The following is a 13,068-nucleotide window of genomic DNA, read 5'->3' on the forward strand; positions in this document are numbered from 1 at the left end:
GGATCTCTTGAGGCCAGGAGTTTTCAACCAGTCTGGGCAATATAGTGAGACCATGTCTCTACAGTAAATAAATAAATAAATAAATAAATATTAGGCATGGTGGTGCATGCCTGTAGCCCCATGCTATTTGGGAGGCTGAGGCAGGCAGATCCCTTGAGTCCAGGAATTTGAGGTTACAGTGAGCTGTGATCCTGCCACTGTACTCCAACATTGGTGACAGAGCAATAGCCTGCCTCTGAAAAAAAACAAAAAGAAGTAGGGCCTTTTGGGACATGATGAAACCATGAAGGCTCTCCCCTCGTGAACGGATTAATGACTTTATGAAAGAGGTTTCTGAGAGAGTTCAGCCCTCTTGCTCTCTTGCCTTTCTGTCCCTTCCATCACGTGAGGAAACCCAGATGCACCATCTCTGAGGCACAGACATTCACAGACACCGAACCTGCCAGTGCCTGGATCTTGGACTTCCCAGTCTCCAGAACTGTGAGGCATAAATTTCTGTTGTTTGTAAATGACTCAGTCTGTGGGGTTTTGTTATAGCAGCGCAAACACACTAAGATGTTTGTGAAGATGAAGACAGAGATCAGGGTGATGCTTCTACCAGTCAGGGAGTGCCAAAGATTTCCAGCAAAACACCAGAAGCCAGGGGAGAGGCACAGAATAGATTATTCCTCATGGCTCCCAGAACGAACCCACCCTACTGATATTTCAATCTTGACTTCTAGTCTCCAGAAGTGTGAGACAATAAATCTCTGTTGTTGAAGACAGTCCCCAACCTTTTTGGCACCAGGGACCAGTTTCAGAGAAGACAATCTTTTCTTTTTTTTGAGACAGAGTCTCACTCTGTCATCCCAGCTAGAGTGCAGTGGTGCTATCTCAGCTCACTGCAACCTCCAGCTCCCAGGTTCAAGTGATTCTCATGTCTCAGCCTCCCGAGTAGCTGGGATTACAGGTGTGCGCCACCACACCCAGCTAATTTTTATTTTTAATTTTTTTGTATTTTTTTTAGTAGGGACGAGGTTTCACCATGTTGGCCAGGCTGGTCTCGAACTCCTGACCTCAGGTAATTTGCCTGCCTTGACCTCTCAAAGCATTGGGCATTACAGGCGTGAGCCACGGTGCCCAGCCTCAGAGAAGACAATCTTTCCACATATCAGAAGGGTTGGGGGTGAGGGGGATGGTTTTGAGATGAAACTTCCACCTCAGATCATCAGGCATTAGATTTTAATAAGGAGCACGCAACCTAGATCCTTCCTGTGTGCAGTTCACAATAGGGTTTGCACTCCTATGAGAATCTAATTCCACCACTGATCTCAGGCGGTAATGCTTGCTCACCCTGCTCGCCTACTGCTATGCTACCTGCTTCCTAACAGGCCATGGACCAGTACCAATTTGCAGCCCAGGGGGTTGGGGACCCCTGGTTTAAGACACCCAGTTTGTAGTGCTTTCTTAGAGCAAACTGCCAACTAATATACCACCTAAATGCCGATGATTACCAATTCTCCAACTCCAATCTCTAAGCCCCAGGCCACTTCAGGCATTGAATATCCTACAAATTTGTGCCTGAGTCTTAATTTACAAAGGTGGCTGAGTGAGGACATGAAGAGGTCACTGCCATTGAAAGAAAAGCTTAATGTTATTCACAGTTCCCCTAGAAACAAAAGGCACAGTCACAGGGGGAAGTGCCAGTGTCACACAGGAGGCAGAAAGGAGCGAGGGGAAGGTACAGGCCTTTACTGGGGTGTACTTCTCCCAGTAAGGCGGAGAAGTGGTTTGGGGCTGCCTAGTTTGAATAATCCCAGAGCACTCTGGGGCACAGGGACTGGTACTAGTTACCTGGTCCTGGGTTGATTTAAGGCAGGGGAGATACTGGCTTGGAATGTGAAAGTTAGAGAAAGGAAGTGACTCAGAGTATGAGCTCTGGATTGCAGGGAGATGTAAATAACCCTGGACATTAGGTTGGCCCTGTGATTTATGGATGCCAAAGAGACAAATACAGAACCTAAGGAAACGCAGTTAAAACACTCACCAGCACCCCATCCTCTACATGTCTGTGTCTAAATGCATCATCTTCCTCTTCAAATCTTCCTCTCCTCTGTTTCCCTATCCCAGGGATGGGCACTTTATGTCTGTGCAGTCGGAAACCTGGGGGCCATCCGTGTTCCTCCTTCTTCCCCTGCCTCCAGTCTACCACCAGGTTCTATCAATTGTGCCTCTGATCTTGAAGCTCGTCACTCCTCTCCTGGGTATACTCCAGTCCGGGCATCTTTTGAGCCTGGTGTTCTGTTAGCAGCCTCCCAGTGGCCTCTTTGCTTTTACTTTCCTCCTCCTCCAATCTATTCTCCCAGCAACTGAATGATTCTCCTAAAACATAACTCATGTCACTCTTCCCTTCTTAAAACCCTAGGATGGCTTTCCTCTGACCTAGGATAAACTGCAGCAATTATGTGGTCCTTGACCACCCACATGTTCCAGCCACACCAAATTTCTTTCTGTTCCCTTAAGACATCCTTCACCTCCAGGCTTTTGCCCATGCTGCCCCATCTGCTAGAACACCCTCCCATGAAGTCCGGGCACCCCCGCAGTGCTCCCATGACAACTGGTACTTCCTTTGTGTGGACTCTGTTAAGCCCTGATGACTTGTGAACCTCCTATAAGCTTTACGGTATACTGATACCTAGGCTCCTCTCCAGACCAAGTGTATCGGGGGTAGGGCCTGGGCACTGGCAGTTTTAAAAATCGTAGATGATTCCGATCTGCAGTCAAGGTTGAAAGTCATTACTCTTAGTAGACGACCCCCCATATTTCAATGAAGACAGGGACAGTAACATGGAGTGGGGGTCTGCATCAAGTGCCTGGTAGAGAGCGGGTGGTGAGCAAATTATCTACTGTTCGAGGACTGTGTGGCAGGGACTGTATGAGACAACACAGAGTGACACTGCAGGAAGCTGCATGTGTGTGCAATGCCAACACTGAGCATCTGAAAGCTGTGTGACAGTGTGGGGTGTCACAGTCGGACAGTGACTGGTGAGGGTCACTGTGAATGACTGTAGTCTGTGACACAGCAGAACGTCACCGTGGGAGTAGCTGTGTCCTGTGTGTGACTGACTGCGAGTGCCTGAGGGGCTCTGGCCAGGCTGCTGGACTCAGGGCGTCGCCGGGGAAGAGTCTGAGGGAGCTGGAGATGCCGCGCACCAAGATGGCAGCTGGGGGAGGCCGCTTGTCCCGGGCTCCAGAGCCAGGAACCGCGGAGGGGAAGCAGAAGGTGGGGGAGGGCGGGAGGCCATTCGCAGGTCGCTCGAGTTACTTCCGCGCGGGACACTAGGCGCAGCCGCCCAGCCCAGCGACCAACTAGCACCGCCTCTCGCCGCCTAGCCGCCGGCACCTGCGGTGGGCGGGGCGGGCAGCGCGAACGGCCGGCAGCGGGGACAGGACCTGCACAGGCTGCCTATGGCAGGCGGCCGGCGAGCCGGGGCCAGCCAGGAGCCTGAGGGTCGGAAGCCCCCAACACAAGATGCTGAACTCCTTCCTGAGCCGCCAGAATGGCACCTGGGCAAACACCTTTTCTCTGCCCTTGGCTCTTGCCGTTGCCCTCTACTTGGGCTACTACTGGGCATGTGTCCTTCAGGTGGGTGCGGGTCCAGTGCTCTGGCCGGCGGGTTTGGGTGTAGGGGCAGCTTCCAGACACGGGCTTGAGCCCTTGGTGGGAGCTGGAATGGTTGGGCTTCCCCACAGACTAAATTTGCTCCCACCGAATGGAGACTTGGCTCTGCCTCCCTAGTGCCTCTGCATCCCATGTGCTCCCCGTGCCACCTGGGCCTTTTGGGCACCGGAGGGTGCTGCTCTCTATGATGTGGACAAGCATTTGGGAAAAGTGGGTTGGAAGGCATCCTGAGGTGTCAGAGATGTGCACACTTTGCGTTCCTTTTTAGGTGGTTTAGCTGAGTCTTTCAGCTGCACTGAAGGAAGGAACCAGAGGTCTGTGGGGTCATGGCTAACTCCCACCACCACCCACCCCCCAAATAGCTTAGTAGGGCCTCCCTTCCCTTAAGGGCTGGCTGAGGCCAGAAACTGGCCTAGCCCAGAACTGATGGATGACCCTAACTGTCCTTGCTCATTCAGCCCTGTTTTATGTTCCAGGCTCTCCATATAGTGTGATAAGAAAGTTTGAAGAGGTTGATTTTGATGAATTTGGAGATTTTTCTCACTGAAATTTAGATAAATACATAATTTACATATCCAGGAAAAGCCAAATATTTTCATCTTCATTAAACTCTGTTCTAGGTAGCTGAGTCTAACAAGACACCTACTGGTTTGAGTCCTTTAAAAAGGTCTACAGGAGCCTTTAGTGTTACCGAGACTTTTCCATATTTTCAGAGCTTTCTACATTAGCATTTATTGTTTACTAAATGTCTTCCTTAGGGCCGGGCACGGTGGCTCACGCCTGTAATCCCAACACTTTGGGAAGCAGAGGTGTGAGGATCGCCTGAGATCGGGAGTTCGAGACCAGCCTGACCAACATGAAGAAACCCCGTCTCTACTAAAAATACAAAAATTAGCCGGGCATGGTGGCACATGCCTATAATCCCAGCTACTCGGAAGCCTGAGGTAGGAGAATCGCTTGAACCCAGGAGGCAGAGGTTGTGGTGAGCTGAGATGACACCACTGCACTCCAGCCTGGGTGTCAGAGCAAAACTCCGTATCAAGGGAAAAAAAAAAAATGGATAGCAACTCAAAATCTTGGCAATTAGGAGGCAATACACAACAGTGACTAGGCAGTGCAGGCTCTAGAGTCAGAGAGACCTGGGTTTGAATCTCCTGCTCTGCCACTAACTAGTTCGGGCATGCTTCTGACCTTTGACAAGTTATTCAGCATTCAAATACAACCTATTTCATGAAACCATTGTGAAAATCACAAGACAAAATTTGTGTGAAGTGCTTAGCACAATGCCTGGAGCTTAATGAGCACTCAACAAATCTTACCTACAAGTACTGGTGGTAATGTCATAGTTAGTAATTTTGTTTTGCTTGCTGTGTAACTGGACAAACCACTTAACATCTGTCAGTCATAACTTCTTCACTTATAAAATATCTCATAAGCTTGGGCTTAGTCCAGTGCCTGCACACGACTGACAGCTGTCATAATTCCAGGGCTTAAGGACTAGGGTTGAAAGTCACATCTCCCAACAGTTGCACTATCAACTTGGCCTCTCTGCCATTTGCCCATGTAGAGTATGGGGACTATACTGGAGATAGAAACCTGGTCTTCATGTTCCTTAGGACTCATTGCAGATATGCAGTTTCTATTCTTGAACCTATGGCATACTCCTCCTTCACATGCCTTCTACGTGGCTAGGCTCTCTCATTCACTTGAGGTCTGTCCAGAATACAGCAGAGAAGCTGAAAGTCAGGGCTCAGTGCCCACTGACCTCATCTGTCCCTGTTATTTCATCCTTGTCACCTTCCCCCTGGCTGGCACGAAGCAAGAAAAACATCGATTCACATTAGGGCTGTTCTTCCTTTAAAGCACAATCTAACAGCAGGGGCCCCACAAGTAAGAGAAGATAAGGTCCCTGGTAGAAAGAAGCCCCTTAGGCCAGGCGCGGTGGCTCACACCTGTAATCTCACCACTTTGGGAGGCCAAGGCGGGCGGATCAAGAGGTCAGGAGATTGAGACCATCCTGGCTAACACGGTGAAACCCCGTCTCTACTAAAAATACAAAAAATTAGGCCGGCCTGGGTGGGCGCCTGTAGTCCCAGCTACTCGGGAGGCTGAGGCAGTAGAATGGCATGAACCCAGGAGGTGGAGCTTGCAGTGAGCCAAGATCGCGCCACTGCACTCCAGCCTGGGTGACAGAGAGAGATTCTGTCTCAAAAAAAAAGGCAGTGTTTTGCTCTGTCATCAGACTGGAGTGCAGAGGTGATTCTCCTGCCTCAGCCTCCTGAGTAGCTGAGACTATAAGCATGCACCACCATGCCTGGCTAATTTTTGTATTTTTAGTAGAATCAGGGTCTCACTATGTTGGCCAGGATGGTCTCCATCTCTTGACCTCATGATCCACCCGCCTCAGCCTCCCAAAGTGCTGGGATTACAGGCACGAGCCACTGCGCCCAGTCAGCTTCATTTTCAACTGCAAAGTAAAGGTTGAAGATTGAATGGTGCTGCATTTCTTCAGCCCCTGACCAGAACCTCGACTTTTTCTGCAGGGGATCAGCTGGGCACTTATTTATTGACAGGGTCTCACTGTCGCCCAGGCTAGCGAACCGTGGTGCTATCATAGCTCACTGCAGCCTTGAACTCCTGGGCTCAAGCGATCCTCCCACCTCAGCCTCCCAAGTGGCTGGGACCACAGGTGCACACCACTGAACCTGGCTATTTACATTACCTGCTGTCTCCAAAATGGGTTTGGGGCATGGATAGGCTGAGCGGGAAAGTCAGCACTCAGTCAACTCAGCAGCTCCCAGTTCAGGGTCAATTCTGGACAGTGACACTCCAAGACTGGGTTTTTAGGGGCTCTAGCTGGAGTATATTATCAGAGATTTGGCCATTCAACTGAGCTGTGCTGAGTATCTCACGTGCAGACAAAGCAGGGTCCTCCCGGCTGTCCTCTGGAGAGGGGCCCTCTCACCCTCTGGTGTTGGGTGCCTCATTAGCTTGGTGCAAAAGTCAGGGAAGTGGGGCAGACTGTTGTGTGATTACAGAGGCCTCGGCTGGTGGCTGGGCCAGTTTCTGGCCTTCCTGGAGCAACACTGTTCCATCACCACGGAGACTTTCTACCCAACGCTGTGGTGTTTTGAGGGGCGACTACAAAGCATCTTCCAAGTCTTCCTGCAGTCTCAGCCCCTAGTCTTTTATCAGAGGTAAGAAGGGACAGAACACGGTGAACGTGAAACCCCAGGTATCTAGGGAAAATCTATTTACCACTTTTAAAATGTAGGTAATCTGTCTCATCTACATCCCTGTGTTGAGGGTACAATGAGAGTGGATGTTATATGGAAGGGCTATATAATTGCATGGCCATCAGGTCATGATCTTTTATGTCCCCACCCCACATTGTCAAGCCTTACTGTTTTACATGAAAAACACCCTCAGAGGATGCTGATGGGAAGTTATGAGACTTGTTTATGGGTGGGGCACAGGACAAAGCTTTTGAATTACATTGTTATCTTTGTGTGCCTCTTCCTCCAAAACCAGTGACATCCTCCAAACACCAGATGGAGGCCAGCTCCTGCTAGACTGGGCCAAGCAGCCTGACAGCAGCCAAGACCCTGATCCTACTACCCAGCCCATTGTGCTGCTGCTTCCTGGCATCACCGGAGTAGCCAGGAGACATACATCTTGCACCTAGTTAACCAAGCTCTGAGGGATGGCTACCAGTAAGGACGGGTGCAGCCCCGGAGTGGGGTGGCATCTGAGAACGTGTACTAGGGAGAAATCAATCTGGACACTGATAGATATGAAGAATGCTACACGAAGGGAATCTTTGGACAGGGGTCTTTCTGAAGACTACTGAAAGGGAAGAGGGGCTAAGAAGAATCTAGCTAAGATGTACCTGTGTGCCACAGGGCTGTCGTGTTTAACAACCGGGGCTGCCGTGGGGAGGAACTGCGGGTGAGTAGCGGCCTTCCTCATAGTAGCCCTTCACCCACTCCCTTTAGAGATCCTTGGCGCTGGGGCTCTACCTCCTACCTCTCCTTCCTCAATTTCCCCTCCACCTTCTGACCACGGTCTCCCTCCCTACCTAATGATCTGATTTGCCCTCAGACCCACAGGGCTTTTTGTGCCAGCAATACTGAAGATCTACAGACAGTCGTGAACCACATAAAGCACCGCTATCCCCAAGCTCCACTGCTAGCCGTGGGCATCTCTTTTGGAGGGTAAAGATTGCCTAGGCTTAACCCAGAGGCCCAGTCTTCCTTTCCTCCTCCATGTCCCCTCCCTCTGTCCCAACTCACATTAATGCAAACCCTTCTTTCATGGTCCCTTGTCCAATTCTACAGGATACTGGTGCTGAATCACCTGGCACAGGCCGGGCAGGCTGCAGGGCTGGTGGCAGCACTGACTCTGTCTGCATGCTGGGATTCCTTTGAGACCACCCGCTCCCTGGAAACCCCGCTCAACTCACTGCTCTTCAATCGGCCCCTCACTGCTGCGCTCTGCCAGCTTGTGCAACGGTAGGGTCGTGGCAAGTGGGAGGAGGCAGTAGAGTAGGATGGCAGACACTCCAAGCTCTCCTAGTGCTCGGTCAGTTCTCTCTGGGCTTCTTCACACATGAGATAGTAAGACAGGGCCTGGGGGCGGGGGGTCAGGTCCAGGTGTCAAGCCAAACTCTTGTGTACTCTTGTAGAAACAGAAAGGTGATTGAAAAGGTGGTGGACATAGACTTTGTGCTACAGGTATAATCTTCAGCCATGCCCCTGGGCCCCCCCAAATGAGTCTTCCACTATCTTCCCATTCTTTATCATCTTAGCCTATCCTACGGTAACACCTGCAGGCCCGCACAATCCGCCAGTTTGATGAGCGCTACACATCTGTGGCCTTTGGATATCAAGACTGTGTTACCTACTACAAAGCAGCAAGCCCTAGAACCAAGGTAGATGCCATCCAGATCCCTGTGCTCTGTCTCAATGCAGCAGATGACCCCTTCTCCCCCGTCGGTGGTGAGTACTCTGAATCGGGACACTTTGGCCCCAAGGAAAATGGGCCATGAGGGACGCGACAGACAGCCTGGGCTCCCAGTAAAGGCCGTTTCTGACCCCTGACCCTCTCCTAGCCCTTCCCATACAGGCCGCCCAACATTCCCCCTACGTTGCGCTGCTCATCACAGCCGGGGTGGCCATGTCGGCTTCCCGGAAGGGCTGCTCCCATGGCAGCACTGCTACATGAGCCGCCTCTTGCATCAGTACGCCAGAGCCATCTTCCAGCCCCCAGAGGGGCTGCCTGACCTCTGGGCTCTCTCGCCTTCTGAGGACAGAAATAGCTGACAAGAGTACCATTGGGGGTCTCAGTTCACTCTTTCCTTGTTTATTAAATATCAACTTTTCCTGCCTAGTGGGCTGAGGTTCATTTTCCCTTTCCTCAAGGTTAGACTATCTAGGAACTTACTGCATCTTTAGGCCGGCTGGCTTAGTGCTACCCATCTGAACCCCCAGATTACTACCCAAGTCGTCTTTTTGCCCCAGCAGCAAGTACCAGGCCAGTCCCTTCCCCAGCAAATGCCAGGGGCTTCAATGTGAAGGGGAACTGGCCCCAAGGCTGTGAGGGGAGGAGGAGAAACTGTTTCTGCAGGAAGGACAGCAGTGCCTCCAGGCTCTTGGGCATCTTCACATGTTTCTAGAGAAAGGACAAGCTCAACTCTCGAGCCTCTAGTAGGCAGAAGGAAAGAGGCAGGGAGTATGGCTTGGGCTTCAGACACCACTGTTCTGGATGGATCCACAGATGATGAAGGCAGGGTTCCTGGGGCCCAGAGTCAGGCAGGGCCATAACCAAGCCTTTTCACTAGAAGGGAAGGCAGTGCCCATTCATCTTATCAGAGGCAGCCTCAGCTGTGGACCCGAATGGAGTGAGCAAAGGGAGTCCAGGCCTCCACTCTGCTCTAGAGATGGCAGTGTCCAGGCTCCTGATTCCCAGGAAGCAGGGAAGCTAAAGAAAACCTGGAAAGGCACTCTGGAGCAGCAGGATGGTCACAACAATAAGCCCGACACACAGCAGAAGCAGGAGCCACACAGGAACACTCCCTGCAGGAGGGAAAGGGAGAGGTCAGCAGGCAAAGGGGCTTCCCAGCCTGAAAACCAGAACCCTTCAAAGGGGGAGTGGCACCAACAAGAGCCTAGCCCCCGGGGGGCATGTTTCTGGTCCAGTTAAAGGTGGAGTGGTGCCTGCCTGCCCCACCCAATGACTCACGCCGTGAGGGCAACAGATGCAGCTGGCAACGACTGTCCACAGCCACAGAGAACAGGGCAGTTTCATGGGACCCAAGGAGCTCTGGACCTCGACCCTTCTCAGGTAGAAAGGCCACATCCGTCACCACAATGCCATGGGCCTCCCTCACGTAGTAGAGGCACTGCGGGTAGAAGGAAAACGAGTGAGGAAAGGCCTAGCTGGGAACTGTCTTTCTGGAAAGCATGCTCCCCACCCCCAGGTTTTCCCTCTATAGAACGGGCCAGACTCCTTCCTGCACACTCAGGGTAGACACAGGCCTACAGTCCACCGACAGGGCCATGCCAACCTCCACCCATTACCTGGAGAGAGAAAGCTATGTAGATGGCAACAGAGCCAGTGACCGTGCCCAGGCCTAGGAAGGTGCCAGACTCACTGCAACAAACAATAAAGTGCTCGTTGTCCTGGAGGCTTGTGCAGCAACCCTCATACCCCAATCCCGGTCTGCGGGGACCCAGGCAGGACTCCTTTCCAAGCTCCCTCAGGGACCCCCACCTAGCCAAGGCAGCAATGTCTCATACCTGACATTGAGGCAGGAGATGACTTCATGGCCACAGGACTTGGTCCGAAGGGGCAAGAAGTTGGAGCCATCCCAGGCTGTGAGGTAGCAGGGAGGGGGCTGGCGCAGGCGCTTGTGGGGAATTTGTACTGTGAAGAGTCGCAGCCCAGCAGGCTGGTCTGGAACCTGCCCAAACCTGGGGGCCGGATGAGGAGCTATTCAGCTCCTGGGGCCTGCCCAACCCTCCTCAGAGGTTTGTGCACCACCTGCACCCTGGTCAGACCTGAGGTAAAACTCAACAAGTTCCTCCCCAGCTCTCCCACCCCAGTCTTTTCCCTCTCCCCCACCACAGCTGGGCTATGCCTCTTTCAGCCACCCCGCAAAGTCTTCACACCTGCAGGCCTGATAACGGTAAGGTGTGCTGGAAAAGGTGGGTCCATTCTCTTGCCAGTGCAGCTGTGTCACCAGCTGATTCTTCTGCCACACAGAGGCCTTAAGGTCCCGGCCCACGGTTACCAACTAGTCAGGAATAAAGATTCCAAGGATGGACAGTTAGGGGATCCACTCACTGGGCAAGCAGCATAAGCACCTCCTCTCTCCTTCTCCACCTCCCTCCCACCCCCACCCCCTCACCTTGCCATCAGGCCCTAAAGCCAGATCTTCAATCTCCCCTTCGTGGGCTTTGAACTCCAGAACCTTCTCCAGGCTGGGTACCTGTAGCCAAACCACCACCATAGTTAACTCAGGTGTCCAGCAAGTACACTGTGACTGATCTCCACGCCACTCCCTTCTAATGGCCCCTCAATGCAAGCTTCATTCACAAGTTTCCCAGATGCCACGTTCAGCTTCTCACAATTTTGGTCTTGCTGTTACTGACATTCATCCTCCCTAACCCCGCAAACCCACACCTTCCAGACACGAACGTAGCCATCTGTCCCTCCAGTGGCAAGCAGGGTGTTATCGTGGTTGAAGCACACAACTTTCTGCAGTGGATCGGAGCTGAAGTCTGTCTGCACTGCCTGCAAATTCTCTACCCTGAGTTCTAGCCCCTCGTGCTGGGTTTCCGCTCCACATTTCTTCTCTGCTGGGGCTGCTCCCTTCCTTTGTCGAGGCCCCTGCTCCTTGGAACCTGTAACACAAACACTTGGCCAGGTTCTAGGCTTCTACAGTAAGGAGTACTGGCCCCTCTCTCCATGGCAGGTGCCCATACAGCTTCTAGCTTGCTACCAAAACCCTACTTCCAGACCCACTTCTTTAAAGACACCAAGATAAGAGTGACCTTACTCGTTCAACCCTTTCCCCAAGCGGGTAGAAAGGGAGAGAGCTCCTTACCTGCCTTCTCTGCCTTGTTGCCTTTCTGTTGATGGGCCTGGAAGCGCAGGAGCTGACAGTGGGCATCCTGCCCTGCAGCAAGGATGTCACCAGCCAGTGCCAAGTTCATGGTGGCCCGTGTCTCTGTGTCATGGGAGTGCAGCAAGGAGGCACTCAAGCGCCCATTAATCCGCTCTAGTTGCAGAAAGTGCTGTGGGAGGGGGAACCCGGATGAGCAAGTTCAGGGGTGCCCAGAGAGCACGTCTAGGAACAGTCTGATGTCTTACCCCTTTACTTTCTGCACGTTATAGTTCACAAGGGGTTCTCGAGTCTTTTTTCTCTCATTTGGGCCTCACAAATCTCTACACTGAGCAGGACTGGGATTATTACCTCCATTTTACAGAACAGGGTGAAGCTCAGAAGAGGGAAGGAACTTAGCCTAAACCCAAAGGCACCACTCTCGCCGCTGCTAGAGGGCAGGCAAGACCTCCGGGAAAAGGCCAGAATAAGAGCCCTGGAGCTGCTCCGAGGCGGAGCTGAAGCGTTCCTGCCGGCTCTGCAGCTGTGTGCAGCTTTCACTTTACCTTAAAAGCCTCTCCTCTGCCTGCTGAGTTCTCGACTGAAATTCGCGCCGGGGCGTCAGGCAAGCGGGTCTTCCCAACAGAAGTGGGCAGGGCCCGAAGCTGGAGTGTGGCCCGCCCCGCGACCCCCGGCCACCCTGGAATCGCCGCCAGCCCACAGCAAGACCCAGCCCCAGTGGCTCTGAGCTCTCACCACACCATTCTTTATGCCTGTCTTGGCGGCGCCTCCTCCGCCCGCAGCGATGAGCAGCCCAGTGCTGGGGTCAACCTGAAGCGCGTACAACGGGAACGGAGCCCGGTACAGCTCTGGCGCCCGGCGTCGGCCCATCCCGCCCGGCGCGCGTTCACTGCCCGCACCACGGCACCCAGGACATAACGGGCCGGGCCTTCGACTACTGCCCCGGCCGCTGGTGAACTCGGCCCCGTCGCCGCTGGGAGCACACCCGACCCCTCTCACACCGGAGAATTGCCAAAACCCTGACCACCCGCAGGCAGCCGAGGTTCAGCTCGAGTGCGTCTAAGTCGCTCTCGCAGACGCACACTGCGCACGCGCACCTGTCCCGCGTCTCCCTCCGCGCAGGCGCAGGAGCACCGACACGAGTCAGCACTAGCCGGCGGGGCCGCCTTCCCCGGGGCGGGGCTTCGGTTCTCCACCCCTGGCGCGGAGGCACAGTCGCCCAGCACTGACTTCGCCATCTTTGTGCGGGGCGCCCCGGGGCGCGGAGGAGGTGGAGCCAGTG

The 13,068-nt window shown here is 53.2% G+C and overlaps 2 protein-coding genes across 3 annotated transcripts; one reads left to right on the top strand and one right to left on the bottom strand.

Annotated features, from left to right (window-relative positions):
* Positions 1-3,399: 3,399 nt before the first annotated feature.
* Positions 3,400-9,049, top strand: ABHD1 (abhydrolase domain containing 1). The gene is given in 12 exon segments (XM_003908398.4): positions 3,400-3,625; positions 6,700-6,722; positions 6,724-6,858; positions 7,193-7,314; positions 7,317-7,374; positions 7,564-7,609; positions 7,763-7,875; positions 7,999-8,172; positions 8,346-8,394; positions 8,493-8,658; positions 8,772-8,822; positions 8,825-9,049. Coding segments are annotated over 12 exon segments (1,209 nt in total). The 5' UTR covers positions 3,400-3,511; the 3' UTR covers positions 8,983-9,049.
* On the bottom strand, positions 9,001-12,905 carry PREB (prolactin regulatory element binding). 2 transcript variants are annotated; one of them, XM_003908396.4, is made up of 9 exons: positions 12,522-12,905; positions 11,769-11,958; positions 11,345-11,565; positions 11,070-11,150; positions 10,831-10,955; positions 10,459-10,632; positions 10,240-10,312; positions 9,902-10,061; positions 9,001-9,735 (listed from the first exon to the last, which is right to left on the bottom strand). In XM_003908396.4, the coding sequence occupies exons 1-9, from the start codon at positions 12,654-12,656 to the stop codon at positions 9,641-9,643; spliced, it is 1,254 nt and encodes a 417-aa protein (XP_003908445.1). In that variant the 5' UTR covers positions 12,657-12,905; the 3' UTR covers positions 9,001-9,640. The 2 variants fall into 2 exon arrangements, with proteins under 2 accessions (XP_003908445.1, XP_021780381.1); XM_021924689.1 differs by lacking the exon at positions 9,902-10,061 and having other exon boundaries at positions 9,682-9,735.
* Positions 12,906-13,068: the final 163 nt, after the last annotated feature.

The sequence above is a fragment of the Papio anubis genome, chromosome 14 (genome assembly GCF_008728515.1).
Source record: "Papio anubis isolate 15944 chromosome 14, Panubis1.0, whole genome shotgun sequence".
Lineage (NCBI taxonomy): Eukaryota > Metazoa > Chordata > Mammalia > Primates > Cercopithecidae > Papio > Papio anubis.

Excerpts from the sequence above, each read along its gene's own strand:
- PREB (XM_003908396.4), bottom strand. The coding sequence starts at position 12,656 with ATGGGCCGACGCCGGGCGCCAGAGCTGTACCGGGCTCCGTTCCCGTTG. Across the intron at positions 10,633-10,830 it reads TACCGTTATCAGGCCTGCAG|GTTTGGGCAGGTTCCAGACC; the intron begins GTGTGAAGACTT and ends TCCGGCCCCCAG. Across the intron at positions 9,736-9,901 it reads GCATCTGTTGCCCTCACGGC|GGAGTGTTCCTGTGTGGCTC; the intron begins GTGAGTCATTGG and ends TCCCTCCTGCAG.